Raw genomic sequence first — 23679 nt, 5'->3', positions numbered from 1 at the left:
TACATGGCTGAGCTATCTATACAGACCCTGATTTCCTACAGCTGGGAAGAGGAAGGGGCCTTGTGGAAAGTCTCTCGTGGGTAGTGGTCAGCGCCTAGAAGGGAAGGGAGGGATTTATGGAGAAGGTTCCGGATGATTAGGAGTCCAGTCCACTCTGCTGCTTCTCCTCGCTGGCCTCCCCACCCCTGGAGGAATCCCAGGAACTGGTTCATGCAGGGGAAAGGCTCCTCGCCTCAGTTTCCCAAGAAGACCCTGCAATAGGGGGTGGGGGGACCGCTGGAGGGAGGGCGTGGTCTTCTCAGGGGCCCCACCTCCCTGGGGGTTCTGGAAGATTTGGGCACCTGGCTCCTGCCCGGACTGTGACTGCTTGTCCCTTCGGGGTGACTTCCAGTCAGTCACTTAAAGACCCCCCTCCTTCCCCTTTCCCTCTGGACCGGCTGGAATCAGAACCAGTAACCACAGCCCGGCACCAATCAGGATTAGGGGCACCCACGCAACTCCCAAATCCACGGAAGTGGGAAAGAACCAGAGTGGAGGGAAACTGTCTCCACTGAGAGGACGTGAGGGCTGGCTCCCCAAACGCTCACACCTGGGAGCAGGGCCAGGCCGCCGGTGGGTTCTGGCCGCTGTGCCTGGGCATCTGAAGGCATAGCTGGGTGGGGACAGGCTTTCAGGGGCCAAGCCCACTGTTCCCACGGCCTCAGCTTGGGAAAGGCCTGGCCAGGCCAGGGGAGAGGCCGGGCTGCCGGCCGGGTCCCCTTGAGCCCCTCGCTGCGGGCCCCTCTCGGCTCTGGCTCCTAGCAGAGCCCTGTCCGGAAAAGCAAACAGGCCTCCGGGACCCTGCCCTTTGGACCTTGTGCAACCGGCGGGGCACTCTCTAAGCCCGGGGTGGCCCTGGGCGGGCAGCCCCATATAAAAAGGGTGCGGGCTCCGGACGCGCATTCTCACCTCGGTACAAGCAGGCTGTCGGAGGGCGCCCGTTCTGTTCCGTTCCATCCGTGTGGCAGCAGGAGCTGCGTGAGGCCAGGCAGAGCCAGCGAGGCGCGGGGAGGGAGCCGGCCCAGGTCGGCCATGGGCCCGCCGGGGCCCGCGATGTTGCTGCCGGCGCTGCTGATGCTGCTCGCCGCCGGCGCCGGGGCAGGTGAGCGAGGGGCCCGCCCGCCGGCCCGCTGGGATGCCCGTGGGGGCGCCCAAGGAGCTAGCCAAGGTGGCAACAGCCAGTGGCAGGAGGGCTGGCCAGGACAGCTTGGACTGGGACAGCGTAGGGCAGTTACAGTCGAGGGACAGAGCTAGGTGGCTGGCTCCTCCAGGCTCAGGATGGGGTTGGGGCCGGGGGTGCAGGAGAAGGAGGGGGGGAAAGGAGGGGCAGGGGTTGGGAGGGGCTGCGAAGCAGTTCTCAGAACCTGCCTCGGAAAGGAGAGCCCCGTGCATCAGAGTCCTCTGAGACCTAGGACTCACCTGGAAGACGGGGAAACCCACAGTGTCCTTCTTCATTTCTTACAGAAGTCGAGGTGCTGGAAAATGTCAGCCCCAGCTGTCCAAGTAAGGCATTTGCTCACAGGGCAAGGAGGGGCACCCAAACTCCAAACCACCACCCCACCTGCACCTCGGGATGCTGTGATTGATGTGCATGGCACTGAACCCCAAGCATCCAGGTCCCTGGGCCTCTGCCCACCAAGGGGCCTCAGCTCCTTTCTGCCTGACCCTGTGCTCTGTCCATGGCGTGATGGGGGGGGGGGGTGTCACTCTGTTGGCCCCTGGACATTTTGAGACATCACCATTCTGTTTATCAGTGGCTAATCATTTATACAAAGCACATGAGGATGAGGAAATGCTGACTTTAACCTTTGCGCAGAAACCCAGACCCCCACCTCTTTGTATTTACCTGACCCTTAGAGGTCAAGGGAGCTGGCTTCCAGGTGATACCTGCCACGGTGTTCGCCAGAGAGCGAGGCTGGCCATTGATGGGGAAGCACTGCCATCTCGTGGGCATCTGCCTTCACTGCACCTAGGCTCATGACTCCAGTGTTCTTTTTCTCAAATTGTTCAAAAAATTCCTCTTAAGCGCAGTGAAAATATCCAGATGTCCCTTCTTGGGGATTTTCTCAGTCAGCCAGATACTCCTCAAACTTAAATGACTTTGTCTCAGGCCCTGGCTGGATAGCTCTGTTGGTGACAGAGTCATCCCAATATGCCAAGATTGCGGTTCAATCCCCACAGGGCACATGCAAGAATCCACCAATGAATGAATAAATAAGTGAAGCAACAGAATGATGTTTCTCTCTCTCTCCTTCCCTCTTGCTCTCTATAATTAATTAATTAATTTAAACAACACCAACAACAAAAACCCTTGCCTCAGGTATTTATTGTAATAGAACCAAAGAAGAGCCACAGAATTATGCTCTTTTCAAGCCAAAAAGGCATTAGAGGGACCTGCTATATGTAATCAACCCTTAATTTTTTTACTCTCCTATAGACTTTCTGAGCCTCATTACTTGAAAATCACCTTCTTGTATCTCAGATGATATATTCAGGGAATGCCAGCTAATTTAGACATTAACCTCAGCAAACTGCAGTAGAGAACTTAAATCTATAAAGGAAAATTACATATAATGCAAAGTCAATTAAAAAGAATTTGAGTTTAATTACTTTTTTATTATCATCTCTGCTGCTGCTCCTGTCTGCCCAGAATTGACTCTCAAGAGTGTTATTGCTGCTCTGTGGCTGATGTATTTCTTGTCATTTTAGAAGAGTCGACTCGGTTCAGACACCTCAGAAAGTACATATACAGCTACGAAGCTGAGAGTTCCAGTGGTGTTCCTGTGGTCAGTGATTCGAGCGGTGTCACCAAGATCAACTGCAAGGTAGGCGGGGAGATGGGGGACACCAGAGGGCCCAGAGCCCATGGCCGAGCAAACCTTGCTCGTGCCCAGGTGTTTGGAATCTCGAAGCGCTGGGAGCTGGCCCTCAGCTTCCAAGATGCAATTGTAATATGTGATCTGGAATGTCAGCACCACAGGACAGTGGGTTTCATGTGATGGGAGAAGTCCAGGGGTGACCGAAGGGGTGGGCACCTCCAGAAAGCATTCTGGCGTGCAGTGTTGATCATCTATGTCAAATAGCATTGTTTACAAAAGAAAAAAATTGAAAAACTAAAAATCTAAAGATGCAGTTCTCAAGGAGAACTTTTCTTCTTAAGACTGACACTGACGGTCATGTTCATATGGAACCGATCTAAAGGCCACTACTGAGTTTGTGTGGGGAAGTCGGGGCAGGATGCTGCCCTCTTCTTTCTAAGGACCCCTTGTCCGTATGGTCAAATCAGGTAGCCGTTAGCCACCTGTGCCCATTAAAATCGGATAAAAGTAAAAATTCTGTTTCTTAGCCTCACTAGCTACATTTCAAAGGTCCAGTAGCCGCCCATAGCTAGTGGCTCCCATAGTAGACAGTGCAGATACAGAACCTCTCCTTCATAGCACAAAGTTCTCTGAACAGTTTTGGATAACAACCAGGGATCCATTTAAACTTCAGCTACATCGCTTCTCGGCCTTTTGGCTAAGATCAAGTGTAAACTTCAGCTACATGCAAAGGTGGGAATAGCCCCTAATAGATATGAACGGTTTTGATTTGGGGGATTTTTTTTGATGACTTTAAGAAGACATTTGCTGTTAGAACCAATGACAACCCTCCTCCTGCTTCCTGTTTTTCTTCTTAACTCTCCCCCATAGGCTTTGTCTCTTCCAACCAATCGTACCTCTCTATAACTAAAGCAAGTACATCTAGAACCAATAAAGAGATGTCCTCATAATACCTAAGGGCAGATTAGAGACTTGGTACCCCAGAGCATAGAAAAGATCCAAAATGAGGCTGTGACGAGGCTCATTCATGGAGAACTCATGAGGCCTGTGAAGGCCACATGTGGTTCTGGAGAGCAGATGTCGTGTTCCCCAACAGCATTCCCCTTGGTGTCCTGATTAGGGAGTAATCATGGGTCCCTGGAGTGGGAGTGCGGATATCAATTCTCAGTGGAGGGTCTTAATGTGCCATGACCCTGTCTTTTAGGTCGAGCTGGAGGTCCCCCAACTCTGCAGCTTCATCCTGAGGACAAGCCAGTGCACCCTGAAGGAGGTGCATGGCTTCAGCCCTGAGGGCAAGGCCCTGCTGAGGAACACCAAGAACTCTGAGGAGTTTTCTGCGGCCATGTCCAAGTAAGGCGTGAGCCTATGCATTTCCATTTCTGAGCTTCAGATGTGCTCAGATGTGTGCCAGATTTGTTGTGAGTGAGGGTGTGCGTGTGTGTCCACTGAGGTATGAACATGTGTGTTCATAGTAGGCCTATATATGAGAGCAAGTGTTTGTAGTCTGTATTCTTCAGGGGTCAGGGAACTGCTGAGTCTTCACAACAACCCAGTGGAGAAAAGCATCATTTACTCTCCCCAACCAATGTTCCCCTAATTATCATTTGTGTTTCTAAAAGATCTCATGCTTAAACTCCTGAGCGAGTAAAGCTGAGCTGGTTTGTTTATACACGGGAATTCTTGTTCAGAGAATTAAGCAGGAGTGGGTGCATGGAGTCTCCAGGGAAGGTCCTCGTGTTGTGGTCCACATATGGCAGTGCAGGGTCTGGTCAGCGGGGGTCAAGCCCTGGCCTCCGGGAGTACAGGGAGAGCCCAGACCTGAGAACCTTCCAGTGCACACTGACCAGGCACTCCTGAGGTTCACAGCTGGCCTCCCTCCTGACTGGTCAGTGGCCACATTGTACCAGTTGCTAAATATTTTGAACATCACCCCTGCCTCATCTTCAAATCAGATTGCAATGTCCTTAGAGGGTGTTAATGCACGCAGCCATAGGTGTGTGGATTTGGTAGCATTGGAAATTCCCTGCCCATCTTTCGATCCGTTGACCATGAGACCAGGAAGCCAGTCTTCTGTTGGCGGAGTAAGACTTGACCCTGCTATCTCCCACCACTACACCTGTTGTCTGAGACTTAGATATGTATTGGGGGCAGGTACAGTGACGGAAGGGAGTGAGCAGGAGTTACATGTTGGTCCTTACCCTCCTCCAAACAAAAGGGACTCCTGTTCTTGACCACCTCAAGGCTTTCCAAGCATGCATCACAGTGTCTGGAACTTCCGGAGAGAGTGTAGAGCCATGGGAGACCTGCCTCTTCTCCTTTACCTCCTTCTGACTTAGCGAGGAAGTTTCCAAAAGAAAATCCATGGGACCCAAGTGACCTGGGCTTCACACATGGCCTGAGACCTTATCAGAGACCGAGTAAGCAACCAACCTATGAAAAGAAGCTCAAATTGACTAGCAGTCAGGAAATGCAATTAACATAGCAAGATATTTCTCACATTATACTGATAAGACTGTAGAAATTTAAAACAGCAGTAGCCCCCGCAGCTGGTAGGTCTCTGAGGAAAAGTATACTTTTGTGCCTTCCTGGTGAAATGAAAGCCATTGGTCAATATCAAGTGCAATTAAATATACTGTAACCTTTGACACAGCAAATTCAAACTGTGGGACTCTAGCAGTAATGTGTTAAGACACAAGGATGATTATTTCAGTGTTATTCATGTAGCCAAAAATATAGATGATATAGATGATATAGATATAGATGATATAGATATAGATATAGATATAGATATAGATATAGATATAGATATAGATATAGATATAGATATAGATATAGATATAGATATAGATCCAGAAAGGAAGTGAAGGCCGTTAAATAGGGGAATGTCTGAATAAATTATATGTAAGCATAGAATTGATGTTTTGGAGTTTGGGGGAAGAATCTGTTAGAGCCCTATCAAGTGACTCAGAAGGATTTTCATGGAGGATAATTGAGAAAAGGGAGATGAATAAAAAATGTGCATAGTGCAATGGCATTTGTACAAAACAAGCAAGGACAAAATCTTTGGAGGTGTGACATCCACACACATGTACAGGACAGTCTGAGGGTGGAGGTGTGGCAGCAGAGATGGGAGTGGAGGAGAGAGAGGGGACAGGTGAGACAGAAATAAAGGAAAAGAAATGAAAGAATGTCAAACACAGGCACATTCTTGTGTATCTTTTTTAAAATGTAGAGATATATTCATAAAGAAAAGATGTAAAATAAAAAGCAATAAGTAAAAAAAATTAAAAAGAGGCTACAAAGCCACCCAGTTTGTGTTCTACAGGCTTCTGATGGAGAAAGGACACTTCTGTGACCACACTCTGTCTGGGACAGGTACGAGCTGAGGCTGGCCACCCCCGAAGGGAAACGGGTTTTACTTTACCCCGAGAAGGAGGAGCCTACGCACATCCTGAACATCAAGAGAGGCATCATCTCAGCCTTCCTGGTTCCCCCGGAAACGGAAGAGGCCAAACAAGTGTTGTATATGGTGAGAACTTAGAAAGGGGAGAAGTATGGCCCTTGGAACGCATCGTCACATATTTGAGCTGGGTCCCACTGTCTACATACAGTGAGCCGTTGATGTCACTGCCTGGCTGGGGACACAGGAGGCCCTACATTGGTGGGAAATACCAGTGCCCACGGCTCCCCGTGACCCCTGTGTTCACTGTCAGATGGTCCCAAGCAGATCAAATTTTAAAGCAGTTTCTGGGGAGCTACCACCACCCTCCTCCTTTGTCTGATTCTGTTCTATTCCAGCAAGGTGGGGCAGGGTAAAGCCTCCCAGTGTTGTAAACACAGAAAAATGATCGGGCTGCTTGCCAGCCTCGCATAAAACTGTCAGTTTTTCCATCTGAGAAGTTGCCGTCCTTCAGCCCGGGGGCCATGCTGAGCCCGCGCCGTGCTCTGAGTTCAGGGTTGTGCCACAGTTGGAGAGCACAGAGTCGCACCCCGCAGAAGCCCTTCCTCTGAGACCCACTCAGGATTTGGGGGGAGGACCAGGACGCGTACAACACAAGGCAGACGGAATACATGCTATCAGTGAGCAGAGGAGAAAACAGTCTGAGAGCACAGGGCATAAAGCCGGGCTCAGCTGAGTCCGATGGGGCCAGGCCACTGTGCCTTGGAATCAAAACCATCCCCACCGATGGGCTCACACAGCTCCGGCTGGCGGGGCACCGACAGTGCCCGCGCTGGGCCTGGCAGGAGCAAAGGTCTTCTGAATCCATGGTGCTCCTGCCCTCTCTTCCACACCCCTTGCTCCCTTCCCAGCCCCTCCCAGAGCACCGGAGGAGGATTTCCCACATTGAACGTCCCTGTTGTGTCTTCTGCTCCCGTAGGATACCGTGTTTGGAAACTGTTCCAGTGACTTAACCGTAAAAACAAGGAAGGGAAATGTGGCCACAGAAATGTCCATCGAGAGAAACCTGGAGAAGTGTGATCACTTCAAGCCCATGAGCACTGCAGTGAGCCCACTGGCTCTAATGAAAGGCAAGGTGAGTGGCTAGTCCCACTGGCCTGTTTGTTATTAAAATCACGGCATATAGAGCTAGGAGGGACCTCGGGGAAGAACCTGCCCAGCCTCTTCTTCATATGACTGTAGCGGGAAACTGAGGACCAGACAAGGAAAGGACTACCGCCACATGGCCTGTTACTAATTGACCAGGACTAGTAGCAAGTTTCTGACTTCCCATCCAGAGCTCTGCCCTTTTTGCTGTCATTCTGTCCCTGGCACCAAACATTCTGCCATCACTTGAGGACTGCCCATCCCTGACAAGCCTCCAAGACTTAATGTAGGGGAGCAAGCTACTCACTCTTTGTCCCTGTGCAGGGGCTGATGTCCCCAGCACTCAGCCTCTGGCCTCCGAGAAAGTCCCAAGACCTGTGCTTTGCCCTCCCTAACTCCCACGAAGTGACGTGACCAAGAGTGGTCCAGAGTCCTGTCTTTCCATCCCGTGTAGAACCTTGCTCAATGCCTAGCCCCTCTGCCTCCTGCCGGGGCCACCTCCTCAGTACTAACCTTCTCTGGTGTCCCCTCAACAGCAGTCAGATAGCACTACATTATCTGCATTTGGCTAATGCCTTGTAATATCTTCTGGGACATGAATCACAGCTTATTTCAGTAAGCACGAAGGACTTGAGCAATCATGCCATGCCTGGCAATGTTTTTGGTCACTGTCCTTGAGACCAAGCACTGGGAGTCTGGTGAGCACAGTGCCTCTAGCTAGAAGAGGCCAGTGCCCTGGTGTCTGTTTCTTCCTGAGCAGCTGCTGTGTGCCCAGCCCCACTCAGGTCAGCCCTGAGGGAGGGACCGTGGCAGATGAATGTGGTCCTTCCCCTCAGGGTGCTTACAGTCTAATGCAGGAACATGGTTCACACACATGCCAACAAAGTACTGTAGATGGCATATGCGATAAAATGATAAACCGAAGGGGGCAGACAAGCAGTCCTAGGCCTGAGCACAAAGGAGAAAGCACCATTCACATAGCTCCTTCAGCAAAGCAGCTAATAAATCTAATGAGAAGAAACAATGGCAAGTATCATTGAGGCTAGCTCAGAGTTTCACAGAGAATGTGGAGCATGAGGCTAAAAGATACAAAGAGTATCTAAATGGAAGAGAGACATAAGGCTGCGCTCCAGGCAGGGAAAACATGGGGAGCAGTGAGTAGTGAGTAAAGTGTTCATGTGTGGCGGAGCAAGTACGTGTAGGACGCCAGGCTACATATCCTCTGTGCAGGATGAGATGTCCATTGGGCGGAATAACAAGAGTCTATAGCATGACTCAGTATTGAGTATGCCAAGTTGTTGCATTCCTTTGTCTAAATGTCAAGTACTAAGTTCTCTTCTTTAACTGAGTTTGCCTAACGGGACAGAATTCTCGCTCTCCCCACCCACCCTCACCCCTTCTTTCCTTAAGGTAAATGTCTGTGGCAGAAGACTTAGGTTCAAGCCCTAGGGACTGATCAAACTGCTTTCCCCCCACCCCATCTCATTCACAGACCGACCCCTTGTCAACACTGATCAGCAACAGCCAGTCCTGCCAGTACACCTTGGACCCCAAGAGGAAGCATGTGTCAGAAGCCATCTGCAAGGAACAACACCTGTTCCTGCCTTTCTCCCATAAGTAGGTCACCTGCTGCAGCCCTGAGTCATCAGTGATGGGGTCTGTGTGAGTGCATGCTTCCCAGGCTAGGCTGGGCCTGGGAGGGGGCTGTGAAGAGGTACAAAGCAGAACCCATTCCTGCCCCCCTTTTCAAGCTAACAGGCATGTGTTAGGAAAATCTCACACATGCCAACCAGTTTGAGACCAACAAAAGCTAAAAGCTATCTGAGACCCAGAGGTTAAGGGTTATGGATGAGGAAAAGCCAGGGTCATTGCAGGCTGCCCTGGTCAGAAGGGCTTTGTGGGGGGATTTGGGGTTTGAACTGGAGACCTATGCACCCAATCCATTTTGAAAATTGATCAGTCAACTAATGTTTATTGAATAACTGTAATCCTCTTGGCACTGTGTGGTGGGAGGTACAAAGGAATTTCGAGGCTCAGAGCTAGCTCCTTGCATTCCAGACCAGTAGAAGTTGGAGGTGCATGTGTCCTTACCAGTCTAGATTTATCCATGGTTTGAAAGGTAGGCAGGATTTGGGTAGAGAGAAGACAGGGGTGGGGGGGACATTCAACGTGAAAAGTTGCTCTGGGGAGCCAGCCATCCTTTGTTACCTGATGTCCTTCCTTTATTCCAGTAACAAGGACGGGATGATGGCACAGGTTACACAGACTTTGAAACTTGAAGACACACCTAAGATCAACAGCCGCTTCTTTGATGCCGGTAAGACTTTATACCCCCACGTTCACCAGGGATGGGGAATCTACCCAACATGGTCCATGTATCATGGCTTAGCTCCTCGCTGGGCCCCATGAAAGTTCTGACTAATGAGTCACGTGGGCTCTGGGGTTCTGGCTGTGGGCTACTTTATTAGTGAGAAAGCGTGTTCATTTTAGAGTCTCAAGTGACAATGGCGTCCAGGAGAGGGAAAAGTTTCCCAAAGCTACCTAGGTTTTTGTAAGAAGGGAACTGGACTCTTAAGTCTACCTTTCATAGACCTGATAACCTCATACACCCTGTGATAAGGCCTGGGGTCTTGGGCAAGTGGCAGAGGGCCTTCAAGGTCAGGAATTCGTTTTTAGAGCTGGAAGGGACTTCAGAGATCTCAAACCCAACTCTAGCCCTGATTAGTCTTGTGCTCAAACCTGTCTTTGGCATTACCTCATTGTTCTTGTCAACCTGTGAGATCAGGGGGCACCAATGTGTGCTTTCATAGTCATCTACAGAAGGGAAAATGGCACATAGAGAGGCTTAGTGATGGATGCAAAGTCATAGAATATTAGAGGCAGTACAAAATGAGTCCCTAGGTCTGATCTAAGCCTGGACTCTTTCTAATACACCACACTTCCATATTGAACCAACCTGCCTCTCTAGCAGGTCAGAGCAGGGTAATGGAGGGTCAATAAAAAGGGCTTTCCTTCCCCTACAAGCTGCTCTTAGATTCACTTGAAAGAATGATGGGAGAGCCTCAGCTGTAGCCCTATTGGCAGCTGCATCTCCTCACCAGTTTTTTGGGGCAAAGAGGGAATAGGATACCAGATTCAAATAAACCTGATTCAATTCCAGCTCTGCCTCTTATACCTAGAGAGGTCTTGGACAAGGTGAGTTACTCAAATCTGGGTTTTAGCTTTTTTGTCTTTAAATTGAGGAATAACACTCACCCACAGAGATATACGATGGCTCAGGGAAGTCACATACTTACCCCAGAGCCAGATACATAGAAGGCACTGAATCCGGGACCATGTTCTCTTCCCCTGTGCTCTTACCCGATGGTTTTCAGCTTCCAGTTGACCAAGATAGGGTTGAGATGTGGAGGCAAGCAAGAATCACCTGACACTCTGCCCCTTCCAGGTACCGAGGAGGTGGGTCTTGCCTTTGAGAGCACCAAATCCAGCTCGCTGCCAAAGCAGGCCGAGGTCATTGTGAAGACGCTGCAGGAGCTGCAAAAACTACACATCTCCGAGCAGAATGCCCAGAGAGCCCGCCTCTTCAATAAACTGGTTACTGAGCTGCGTGGCCTTGACCATGAGGCAGTCTCAGCCCTCTTGCCAAAGCTGGTCAAGTTATCCAGGTATGTCTTTAATGGTTGTAGCTCCGTCTTTCATGGGTTGGAAACCTATGGTAGCTGCCAAACCTTGGCCAAACAGAGGATTGCAGGATCTATTGAAATATCAACCCTGTTAGGGAATTGGTCATTTCACGTTGACTAGACGAGAAATGTCAGGTGAGGTACCTAGAGCTCCATGGGAAGCACATGTGTACAAACACACACTGCATCCAAGGCAGATATGTATTTGTGTGTTAAAGTAAGAGGGATATCATTCCCACATTTTGCTGGGTATCTTCTCATTCCTCACTCTATTACCCTGGAAGTTTTGAGAGACAGAGAAGTCTGGGCCTTTCAGAAATCTCGAGCCTAGCGGAGAGAGAACTCAGACAAACTAAAATAATATTGTGATCTCTGCATACGTCAAGGCACTGGTTCTCAGTGCTGTGAAGGTCAGAGATGACCATGCTGATGTTTGCCTGGCAGGTTCGGTGTTCTGACCAAAGGGCAGTGATAACTGCTCTTTTGGCGACAACACCAGGGTGTTCTTCTTCAGACTTGCCTCCACAATGGCTCTTCCATGGATAATGCTTATAAAGCAAACTTCCTGGTTCTTGAGATAATGATTCTTGAGACCTGAGATGGATTTTGGAATGCCATTGGGTTTGGAGAGTAAGTGAGGGAAATAAGGGCACAGAGTAATACCATGGGCCAAGGAGATTTCAGCCGCCTTAGAAGTGATCTACGTAACTTTCTCTGCCCCCTGTCCTTCACAGCCCCATCACCTTCCAAGCCTTGGTTCAGTGCGGACAGCCTCAATGTTACACTCACATCCTCCAGTGGCTGAAAAGTGAGCAAGCCAGCCCACTTCTGATAGATGTTGTGACCTATCTCATGGCCTTGATCCCAGAGCCCTCGGCCCAGAGGCTGCGGGAGATCTTCTACACTGCGAAGGAGCAGCGGAGCCGGGCTACCTTCTATTCACTGAGTCACGTGATCAACAAGTGAGTGTTACCCTGTTTCCCCTCGTAGGAGCTAAGGAAGACCCCACATCTCTGGATGAAGACTATACCCCTTTCTCTACTTCCAGGCTTACTCTTGTTTTTCTCCTGGTCTTTTTGAGAGTAGTGACTGGAAATAAGAAATCAGCAAACACAACTTTGGATTTTAAGATAAACTGAGCACTGCTTACTGAGCCCTAACTCATATTCTATAGGTATCACGAGACACACCCTGCAGACACTCAGAGCCTGCTGGACATTGCTGACTACCTGCTGGAGCAGATCCGCGACGGCTGCACCGGGAGCGAGGAGCACACCTACCTGACTCTGAGGGTACTCACGGCCTTCGTATAAGATGCATCCTTTCGGAAGCACTTTTCCTGGACACCCTTCCTTCTCCCTCAGCGCCCTGACTCCCGCTTGCCGTTTCTCAATGCAGGTCATTGGAAATACCGGCGGAACCCTGGACCAGCTAACCCCAAGACTCACAGCTTCCCTCCTGGAATGCATCAAAAGTACAGAGCCCTCACTGCTGATTCAGAAGGCTGCCATTCAAGCCCTGCGGAAGATGGAAAATAAAGATGAGGTAAAGTCCACCGATGAGGTCTGAAAGTGAGAGTTACTCTGAGGGACAAGGATTTGGAATGAGATTCTAAATCTCGTCATTCTACAGACTTGATTCCTTCTGCTTTCTAAAATCGCAAGTGTTCAGCAAGACTGGGAACATGGGGGAAGTAGTTGACCTTGCTGCTTCTCCAGAATGCGGAAGTCGAGGTTTTCACCACGCGCTCTCCTTCCTCATTGGCTAGCACTCTTCTGCTCATTTTAGGAAAACAAGCCTGATTTCCCCCAATCTACCTAATCTAGGATAGTCAGCCTGCCCACCCCTTAGCCTCCATATCTTTGGACATTACCTTATTTATCAGCCCCAACTCTCACTATCCCTTCCCACCTTTACCCTCATATTGAAATAATTTATATTAAAACACCTTTATTTTCAGTAAGTGGCAAGTCTCCAACACATTATAACTTGGCCATAACTTGCATATTTTTTTAACTTGCATATATTAGTGAAACTGAATTTGACATGCATTTGATAGGAGTCTTCTGTGCACCCTTCCTTGAGCTGGTTGCTCTGGGGAACACCAGCAAGAAGATTCAGTGCCAGCATTTGAAGAGTTATTGGAAATATGGCTTGCACATCATAAATTGCTTGCAAACCACGCTGAATGTTTGCCAGGCTTGTTCTGTGTTTGACCAAAGGACAATGATAATCATCTCCTCTCTTGGCTACAGGTCCGGGAAGTGCTTCTTCAGACTTTCCTGGATGCTGCTGCCCCAGGGGACAAGCGTCTGGCTGCCTATCTCATGCTGATGAGGGACCCTTCTCAATCAGATATTAGCAGAATCACCCAACTTCTTCCAGTGGAAGAGGATGAGCAAGTGAGGAACTTTGTGGCTTCCCACATCGCCAACATCTTAAACTCAGAAGAGCTGTACGTCCAGAAGTAAGTGAGAGTAATTTTCCCCCAATTCTTACAAAGGGCTGAAATTCCAAACCTCCATTTGGATTTAGCCACTGCCTGCCCTTTTGATATAATTCTTTCTTCTGGAGCAAACACTTGTGCAGAAGCACAGAGGATCAGAGCCAAACTCCTGGCAGACTCATGAATTTGTTAGCAATCGAGAATCCATCTTCCCTTCGGGTCAGAGAGGCAGTGAGTAAGTGGCACAATGTGTTGGCTCAAAATATACTCCTTCTTTCCACCTAGTTTGAAAGAGTTGGTGAAAGAAACTCTGAAAAACTCTCAGCTCCCAACTATCATGGACTTCAAAAAGTATTCCCAGAACTACCAGTTTTCCAAGTCAGTTTCTCTTCCATCACTTGACCCAGTCTCGGCCAAAATCGAGGGCAATCTTATATTTGATCCCCATACTTACCTGCCTAAAGAAAGCTTGCTGAAAACGACCCTCACTGTCTTTGGATTTGCTGCGGCGGACCTCTTTGAGGTGAGAGTGAGACTGAAGGGGAGTCTTATGTCTTCTCGCCCATTCTGTTCAACCTGAGTAGAAAGTCCAGAGAAACTGCACCCACCAGGGAAGGGCCAGAATCGTCAGGCAGTTAGTTCTGTGCCATCACTTGGAAGCCTTTTTCTTCCCACCTCCCTTACTCCCTGCTAGGGACCCCCTCAAGCATGACTTATTATAAATGGAAATACAAATGTCCCAGGAAAGCCCTCAGACCCCAAATCCATGAAAGTGCATGGGGGGTGCGGTCAGACCAACCTGGTTGAAACCCCAAATTGGGGTTGAACCCTCCCAACTCTGAGTCTTTGGTTTAATTATCTGTCCTTTCTAAGCCTTAGCTGTCTCTTCTGGAAAAAAGGGCAAATGATAAGACAACTCCTGTGGGGTGCTAAACTCAGTGCCTGCCTTATGGTATTCATCAAATACTTGTCTAAATAAGTGACTATAAAGAGGGGAATGGGGGAATTGACCTACAACAAAGAAACCTGAGAGCATTTCTTGCCTAATTTTCTTTCTTAGCTTGGTTTGGAAGGAAAAGGCTTTGAGCCGACATTGGAAGCTTTCTTTGGGAAGCAAGGATTTTTCCCGGACAGTGTCAACAAGGCTTTGTACTGGGTTGATGGTCAAGTTCCCAATCATGTCTCCACAGTCTTGATGGACCACTTTGGCTACACCAAAGAGGATAAACGTGAGCAGGTATGTTCTTGTTAAGTATCCTCACAGGGAAAGCTTTGGGTCTCAGTGAAAAACATTCTAATCTAAGCCTGGAAGTAATCAAGGAACTATTTAACTAAAGTGGCAACTCTGCCTTTTATTAATCAGTCCTATGAAAGTAAGAACCAGCATCTTCTGCAGCTGTGGGCCTCCCGGAGAGTCAGAGTGCCCAGGAACTGAGTCTTCAGAGGCACTCTGGCATAGTGGCTAAGTGTGTGAACTCTAGGGCATGGGCTTGAATTCTAACTTCACTGTCTTCAAGCTGTGCAACCCTGGGCGTGTTGCTTGATATTGTGTCTGTCTGTTTCTGCATCCCCAGAGTGCCAATCACTCTTCACAAGGTTAAAGACTAAATGAAATAAAGCATGTAAAATATTAAGCGGAGTGCTTTGGCTCTGGTACTGATTGTTCAATAAGCAGGTACTATTATAATGTTCAAATTCATATTTTCATTATCATTAACTTCTTTGGCTCCTACATCAGTGCATTAGCTGATGAAAGCAAAAGTTACTTTGAAGCTAGCGTAACCCCCCATCAAAGAAGGAAGATCATAGATCACGTAATCTGGAGCTTCTTATTCACTAACTGTGCTACCCAGAGTGTGGTCTAGTCATCGGCGTCACATCAGAGCTTGGTAGAAATGCAGGTCCTCAAGCCCCGCTGGGCTCTCCTGAATCCGAACCCACATTTTAATGACGTCCCCTGGTGACTTGCATGCACATTTCAGTTTGTGAAGCAGGACAGTAATTTCCTCCTAGATGTTCACAGATGGCTCCAGCTCCATCTTCTCATTTACTTGCCTCCACATGAGGCTGAGGGCCATTGATCTATTTGGGCCTGTCAGTCACTCTTTCCTCTCTCAATGCCTAAGCATCGCTAAGAACTTATCCAGTATCAGGTGTTTTCAAAGCTTTTGGCCAATTTATTTGGCAGCTAATTGTCCCAAGAACCCACTGCTATTCTTCCCTAGTCAAAGGAGAGAGGGCACAAGCCAGGGAGGATGTGGAAGGACAGAGGACCTTCTCATCTTGGGATCCAAAGGGATTCTGCCATCCGGGCAAGTAGATACCCCCTGCTGTGCACACATTATTCAAGTTATGAAGAGTGTGGAGGCACCTCTGTCCCTGTCAGGGCCTGTTTTTCATCCTAATTTGGAGAAGCTGTTTATCTTTCAAATAAGAGGCGAGAGCCTGATTCCAGTGCCTTCCCCAGCCCCTCATCCTGAATGCTGTTGTTTAGATCCATCACAGCTGCTGCAGGCAGGCCCCACATCAGAAACCTCCAGGTGTTTGACGGTGCCGACATCTCATTACATGCGTTGTTGTTAAAATCCCAGGACCTGGTCAATGGAATTATGCTCAGTGTTCAGAAGCTGATCAAAGATTTGAAATCCAAAGAATTCCCAGAAGCCAGAGCCTACCTCCGCATCTTAGGAGAGGAGCTTGGCTTTGTCAAGCTCCATGACCTCCAGTTCCTGGGAAGGCTGCTCCTGAATGGTGCCCGGACCCTGCAGGGGATCCCCCAGATGGTAAGTGGACAGGCCCTGTCCTAGATGATGAGATTAGCCTTTTGGATGAGCTATTTTAGGTCTCTCAAACGCCCTTAAGATTCTGACCATACAAACCAGTAAAAGTGCTTGGACTTCCTTCAGAGAGGCAGGTTTGCCTTGAGTTTTGGTGAAGAAGGTTCTTGATCACAAGGAATTGGTAACATTTAGAACTTAAGCTATTCATATGGTTAGATGTATCTTTTGAAAGCATTCATTTGTTCACCTGGAAAACAATGGTGAGTGTATCTCCTGCTACCTATCCTATAGGTTTCTCTTAATATTGAAATGTTGCAATGATCATGAATGAATGTATTTGGCAAACTATCATCTACTATCTAAATATGAGCTATAGTTCTTATTATTATTAATTTATTAAGAAAGGAGAAAATATGGACATTTACTCCCTAGGATTTAATAAATAACAATGTTTGCTTTAAGAAAATAGATCTCAAGTTACATTCTAGTCAATATGAATAGCATTTCAATAACTTGTTGTTTTCACAAAATTGGCTTTACCATAATATATTGTACCTTAGGTAAATCTTCATTTACATTTAGACTCCAAAAAACCAGAATGAAGCTATGCCATGCAATGAGACTGAACCTTCAGAAAGCTTGGAGACCCAGCAATATTCTTAAATGCCTTCTGACTTACCAGTTGGAAGCAATATCTATCTAGGGGCAGTACAACCCAACTGGTTAAGATCAATATCATTTATCTTTACTTATTAAACTATCAATCTAATCAAAATATGCTAGACGCTTCCTTTCTGGGTGAAGAAAAAGAATTGTTTAGTGACTTTTCCCATTGGATCTACAGATTGGAGAGGTGCTAAAGAAAGGTTCAAAGAATGACTTATTTCTTCACTACATCTTTATGGACAATGCCTTTGAAGTCCCCACCGGACTTGGGTTACAACTGCAAATGTCCTCCTCCGGAGTCATCACTCCCGGAATCCTGGCTGGGGTGAAGCTGAGGGTAGCCGACGTAAGACTGTTTGTTCACTTCTGGTTCCTCCGGTTGTTCTTTTCCTGCAGGGGGGGTTCCTTGGGCAATTTCCAAATGTGTTTCCAGTTCAAGGTGAAGCACCTCATCAATGGAATCACCTCAGTAATCTTTATGACAAATGTTAGGGTTCCACTGGGATGCACTGCCCTGCTAACTCCCATATGGTATAGCGGTCACGTGAGAACTCAACTATTTTCATAATACATAAGGATTCTTGTCACCTTTTTGCCTTATTATTAAGTGTAACTTGGGCACTTCCCCTGGGTATCAGTGGTGTCTGGCCCTGGAGTACTGAGAATTTGGCTTTTCTCCCTTCAAACACAGTAAGATGTCCCAAGGTGTGAGCTATCCGGAGATGTTTGCCCAGGTGTAGGAAGGGTGCTGAATCCAACTACAGGGGACTAAGGTATTGACCAAAGCTGAATAGGTCGTTTTCCGACTTACAGAAGATGCAGGCGGAACTGGTGGCGAAGCCCTCTGTATCTGTGGAGTTTGTGACCAATATGGGCATCGCCGTTCCAGACTTCACTAGGAGTGGGGTCCAGATGAACACCAACTTCTTCCATGAGACAGGCCTGGAAGCACAAGTAGCTCTCCACTCCGGGCAGCTGAAGTTCAGCATTCCAGCTCCAGAGAGACCAGTCAAGCTGTTCAGCACCAGGTAACGCTTTCCCTCTGGTCTGACCAGCCAGTCTGAGAAAGAACCAAAACTATGTCTGCAAGAATTGGCCAGGCTAGACAACTAATAGGATAATTCTGGCCCCCATGGATCTGGGTAACAGAGAGAGAAAAAGTACTAGATTATCTGTTTTTAACCTAACCTAAACTCACTAAATAACTACAATTTCCCTGACTTTCCACATTTGATTAAATGGTGACTTAAGACCTACTCATTAACTAATTGTTATTAGGTTGTAGGTTTTGTTGTTTGTTTTGAGAATAGAAAAAAAACACTAGCGATGAGAAATCATACTTGGGAGATGAACATTTTTCCCAGAAAAAAATATCAAAGGGCAAGTTGATTTGTGGTAGCTGGCTCAGTAGACAAAGCATACAAGTCCTAATCTCATGTTTACGAGATAGATCTTCATATGAAGAGCTTTATTTTTAATGACATTCTCACACATTGATTTGTCTTAGTTTTCATATTTGGGGCACATTAATTTGTTGATTCAAAAATAATAAAAAGTAGTATTTAATTGCCTATTGTAGACCAAGCATGTTGAACGAGAGCTCAGGGGACACAGGAAGGATGTACAAAGCACACCAACTATGAAGTGCGGGCTAAGTCAGAGGAAGCATTAGAGAGACCATGAAATTCTAGCTCAAGTGGCCTGTGGTAGTTTGGGAAAGCCTTCTGAAGAAACTCACACTTGAGCTGACATCTGAAGTTGTGTTGGAGTTATTCAGACAGACGAAGAGGGAATAACTGTTCCCAGGCAAAGAGAAAAGCTCTTGTAGTGGCCTGAAGGGAAAAGAATATGGTTCAGGAATGCACTAAATTCCATGTAATACAGTCCACAGGGACTGTAGTGAGAGAGGCCATAAGAAGCTGGCAAGGGTTGGTCTTGTGAACCATTTGGGGGAGTCTAAAGGCAAAGGAGTTTAAAATGGGATCATAAATAAACTGAGGGTTGGTGTTTTAGAGGAAGTACTCGGACTCCAGAATGAAAAATGGGTGGGCTAGAGACAGGGATACCACTTAGGAGTCTGTCGCAATCATACAAGGGGAGAGATGGCAGTGGCCCACACTGGGGAAGGCCAGCAGGTAGAGAGGAGGGAGCCCACTCTACAAATTTTTAGAAACATGAGTACTTGGTGATTGACTGGCTGTGGGAGGTGAGGCAGAAGAGAGAGGAAAGGGAGTGGGGGGGTGCCTTTCATTGAGAAAGGGACTGAAGAGGGAGAGAGGCTGGAGTGGTGGAGGATGACAGATCTGAGTTTGGATATATTACATTGGAACCGATTAGAATACCCAGCGGACAATTGGGCCAATGGGTCTGAGCTCAGTAAAAAGGTTTGAGCTACAAATACAGATTTGGGGTGGGGTATATAGAGGTTATGGAAGTCAAACAGTGATTGGTATAGAGTGGAATGTGAAGAACTAGGATAGGAACCTGGAGAATATAAACACGTGAACGGGGAGAGAATAAGTAGCAAAGAGTGGGAAGGAGTGACCAGAGAGGCCGAAGGAGAGCCAAGGTCGTGAAGGGTCACAATAGCCCAGGAGTGGTCACAGGAGTGGCACTTAGGGATCCAGCCACCAGCTTAGCTTGGTCTCAGGGCGCCCCTAATATGAGGGAACAATACTTAGGAAAGAGCATGATTGATCAAAGAAAGCACTCTTGGGTGAAACCAAGACATTGTTGAACTTTCTTGCACTTCCTAATTACTTAAGTGCACACTTGGGAGGAGACCATAATCTTCTCAGAGGTTACGGGATCGGAGGTCCGTGAGCAACTCTGCTGAGCGCTTCCAGGAGATCAAGGCAGAGGAAGCCTGAAAATGTCCCCGGGAGTTAGGAGCAAGCAGGTGATTTAAGATGCTGAAGGAGGCAGTTCCAGAGCACGATACGGTGGCCAAGAGGTGGCAGTTCAGGGAGAAAGTGCTGAGAGAAAGTGGAGAGTGCCAGCATAGACAAATGTCTAGTTTGTGGGGGAGGCAGGAGAGGGAAGAAAGGAAGGAAGGAAAGTGTGTGTGCGTGTGTGTGCGCGCGCGTGTGCGTGCAGATAGGGAGAGGACACTCAAGCATGTATAATGCTGGTGGACAGAAGCCAGTAGAGACTAAGATTTCAGATGAAAATGAGACAGGACCTCCTACCCTGCAGCATCAGAAGGAAGGAGCACACCTGAAGTCAGGTCCCAGCAATGGTTACTTAACACCTCTGAGCCTCTGTTTCCAGTGGAAAAGGAGGCTTTTCATGTGTACTGTTGTGGGGGTTACAGGTAACAAATGTCAAGAACTTAGTGCAGTGTCTGAAACATAGAGCCACTGTGATTGCAAACCTTGTTGGTGTTCTTCTTCCTATGATTTGTGTCTGAGTAAATCAGAGATTTCGAGGTGGGTGTGGACAGATGGGAAATAGAAGGCAAGATAAGAAGGCATTTCATTTGCCCTGCAAGAATCTGTGATGTTCATTTCAATTCACGAATTAAAGGTGACTCAGGATTGTTCTTTCTTCACTAGTAACACACTGCATTTGATCTCCACCACCAAAGCGGAAGCGATTCCACTTCCTGTGGAGAACAGCAAGTCCTGGACCACTTGCAAGCCTTTCTTCACTGGCCTGCACTATTGCGCCTCCGGCGCTTACTCCAGCGCCAGTTTCTATTATCCGCTGATCGGAGACACCAGGTTAGACATGCTCAATATCCCACCCAGCATCTGTGTACCTTCTGTATCATGGCCACCTGGCAAGGCAAAGAAAAAATGCTGTGTCTTATAGGCCTGTGTCACCAGTCTCAGAAATCTGTACCGTCCTTTAATTATTTAAAAGAGTAGTCCTCTACCCAATACACCTGAAGGATACACGAATTCCAGGCTAAAGTTTGAGTCTATGACTGGGTTCGTCCATAAGTGGGTTGGGAGTGGCAGTGTGGAAGGTGAGGATCACTGAGAGAGGTCTTAAGTCAAACAATCACCCACTGCCATTGAGAATCCCTCCCGTAAAAGCACCTCTTTATAGCGCATTAGATGAGTGGGTCAAAGCACAGACTCCAATTTGCTTCTAATTCTCTGTCTGAGTTTCTGAGCCTCCAGACACATTGGGGCAGCCTTTCCTGGAACCCACTGGTGTTCAAAGCCCTTACCACATTTAAAAGCAATTACACACACACACACACACACACACACTTCCTCTACCTGTTCTCAGCTTTGCTGACACAACCAGCAGCTCCTGCTCTGCCAGGAACTCTGGGAAGCCTGGGTCCCGCCCTTGGAGGGACTGAAAGGGATCACAAAGCTCAACATTAGTGAAGGAGAAGAGTGGAGGTTAAAATAAGGAGCAATTATTTTGTTGTTATTGAGGCTGAGTTGCTTTGGGGACGTTCTCATTATCATGGGAAGTTCTAACATCACTCACCATATGTATTGTAGAATCTTGAGATTTGAACTAGAACTGAAGCCAACAGGAGAAGTGGAGAAGTATTCTGCCAGTGCAACCTACAGACTCCAGGAAGAGAGCGACTCCTTGGTGGACGTGCTGAAGTTTGTGACTCAGGCAGAAGGCAAGTACCCAGAAGAGAGCTCCTCCATCTCTGCCCTCAGTCTCAGGTCCAGAACTCAAAGGGGGACATCCCTTATGTTAATGCAAGTAACAAATACTGAGTTTCTGATAAGTGTCAGGCCCCTTTTAAGAACTGAGGCTAGAACAGTAAACAGTGGAGATCATCTCTGCTCTCGATGGAGTGTATAGTAAGTACCCAAACAAGTAAATATTTAGAGTGTCAGGTTGGTGCTGAGGAGAAAAACAGGACACAGAGGAGTCCAGAGGATGTTGAGAGTGGAGGGAGGAGGAGGATGGGGGGAAGGCAGGGCCATTTTGAATGAAAAGGTAAGTCTCACTGCTAAACGGAGCATAAAAGGAAGACTTGAAGGTGACAATGGGATAAGCCGTATAGAAAGAGCTTTACAGGCTGAGGAGCCAGTAGGTACAAAGGTCCTGAGGCAGGTGCACGGCTGCTGTGTTTGAGGGAAAGGAAGGCAGCCAGTATGGCTGAAGCCGAGAGAGCAGGGAGAAAAATGGTGGAAGAGGAGGTTGGGGAGACAGAGGGAGGGAGGGGAAGGAGAGTCGAGTCATGTAGGTCTTGGTAAGGACGTTGGGTTTTACTAAGTGAAATAAAAAGCCACTAGAGAGTGTGCATGATTTGATTTATGTTGATGTTGATGAAAGGCTTGAGGGGCACAGAGGCGGAGAAATTAGTGAGTAGGCTGTGGCAATAATCCAAGCCAAAGATGGTGAGGCTCTGGCTCCGAGATTTGAGAAGTGATTGGACTCTAGCCACATTCTGAAGACTGGCTGACAAGATTTGCTGATATAGTGGGTGTTGAGTGTAAGGGGAAAAGGAATCAGGACGACTATTGGCTTTTTTGGCCTCTGCAACAGAAGGGTGGAGGTGCTATTTACCGAGATGGTAAAGGCCACTGGAGGAGTGGGTTTTAGGAGCAAATTTAGATGTCCACTTTGAAAGGTTTTTTGGGTTTTTTTATATAGGAATAGTGTGTTACCAAATCAAACAAGAAAAATAAATCCACAGGGTGCACGCTGGAAAAAAACATGTCACGTAACGATTTTACAAAAGACATAAAATAAATGAGCCTGTGAACTGAAGGAAACATGGGGATCTTGTTACAGAGAAAGGAGGAGTCGGGGAGGGGTGAGTGCAGGGCAGGGGGCACGGAACCAGGAAGGATGTCATCAGTGGAGAGTCATAGAGAGATGCCACCTCTGCCTGACACGGCAGGACCTCGGGCCCTTGCTGTCCCCTGAGCAGGCTGAGTACTTCCCATGGCACGTCCTTTGCATTTCTGATTCTCTCTGCCTGGAGTGCTTTCCCCCCAGAATGTAGCAATACTCAGCCCTTTCTTACTTCCAATCTCTGCCCAAATATCCCCTGATCAGAGAACTTTCCTGAATGACCACCACACATGACATGGTGCCTCTTTGATGCCTTTCTAACGTTATTGTCTTATCCAGTTATATTTTCTTTATAACATTATTTACCATTGGGCATAAAAAGTTGTCTTGGCTATTGTCTGTACTCCTCCACTAGGATGTAAGCTCCATGAGAGCAGGGACTCCTTGGTGTCAAGGGTAGTGCATAGCAAACACATGATAGGCAATCAATAAGTAGTATGTGCAGATTGAACAAATGCATGAGCACCTCTGAGATAAAATAAATAAATAAGGTAAAATCCTGCGGTGTGTCCTCACTGAAGCCCATGGAGAACTTGGGGTTTCTCTGCCTTATCATCTCTTTCTTCCTAAACAAAGCTTCCAAATGCACACTTCAGTTATCTTGTACACTCTTTCAGGTGCAAAGCAGACCGAGGCCACGATGACAGTCAGATATAACCGGCAGCGTATGACTTTGTCCACTGAAATGCAAATTCCAGATTTTGACGTTGACCTCGGGACAGTCCTCAGAATTAGTGATGAATCTTCTGAGGAAAAAATGTCTTACAAACTCACCCTGGACATGCAGAATAAGAAAATCACTGAGGTCACCCTCACAGGCCACATAAGGTAAGGAGGGCTCAGGGTGATCTGACCTGAGTGCTGACCCTCATGTGTCTTTCCTATCTTGCTTTTCACCTTTAGTACTGACCAGACT

At 47.7% G+C, this 23679-nt stretch overlaps 1 protein-coding gene across 1 annotated transcript in view; it reads left to right on the top strand.

Annotated features, from left to right (window-relative positions):
• The first annotated feature begins 1006 nt into the window (after positions 1–1006).
• The window catches only part of APOB (apolipoprotein B), a 38886-nt gene continuing 16213 nt past the window's right edge, over positions 1007–23679 (top strand). The window contains exons 1-21 of the mRNA XM_066235052.1: positions 1007–1141; positions 1504–1542; positions 2749–2864; positions 4063–4208; positions 6234–6387; positions 7238–7393; positions 8897–9021; positions 9636–9721; positions 10850–11069; positions 11822–12049; positions 12262–12379; positions 12486–12632; positions 13343–13554; positions 13819–14056; positions 14594–14770; positions 16125–16316; positions 17158–17325; positions 17793–18007; positions 20534–20701; positions 21443–21573; positions 23381–23591. Coding sequence (XP_066091149.1) covers positions 1072–1141; positions 1504–1542; positions 2749–2864; positions 4063–4208; positions 6234–6387; positions 7238–7393; positions 8897–9021; positions 9636–9721; positions 10850–11069; positions 11822–12049; positions 12262–12379; positions 12486–12632; positions 13343–13554; positions 13819–14056; positions 14594–14770; positions 16125–16316; positions 17158–17325; positions 17793–18007; positions 20534–20701; positions 21443–21573; positions 23381–23591 — 3317 coding nt within the window. The 5' untranslated portion in view covers positions 1007–1071. The remainder of the gene's footprint in view (positions 1142–1503; positions 1543–2748; positions 2865–4062; positions 4209–6233; positions 6388–7237; positions 7394–8896; positions 9022–9635; positions 9722–10849; positions 11070–11821; positions 12050–12261; positions 12380–12485; positions 12633–13342; positions 13555–13818; positions 14057–14593; positions 14771–16124; positions 16317–17157; positions 17326–17792; positions 18008–20533; positions 20702–21442; positions 21574–23380; positions 23592–23679) is intronic.

This window comes from Saccopteryx bilineata, chromosome 6 (assembly GCF_036850765.1).
Source record: "Saccopteryx bilineata isolate mSacBil1 chromosome 6, mSacBil1_pri_phased_curated, whole genome shotgun sequence".
NCBI lineage: Eukaryota > Metazoa > Chordata > Mammalia > Chiroptera > Emballonuridae > Saccopteryx > Saccopteryx bilineata.
Note: the sequence above shows the minus strand (reverse complement) of the source record. Positions and strands in the feature narration are given on the sequence as shown.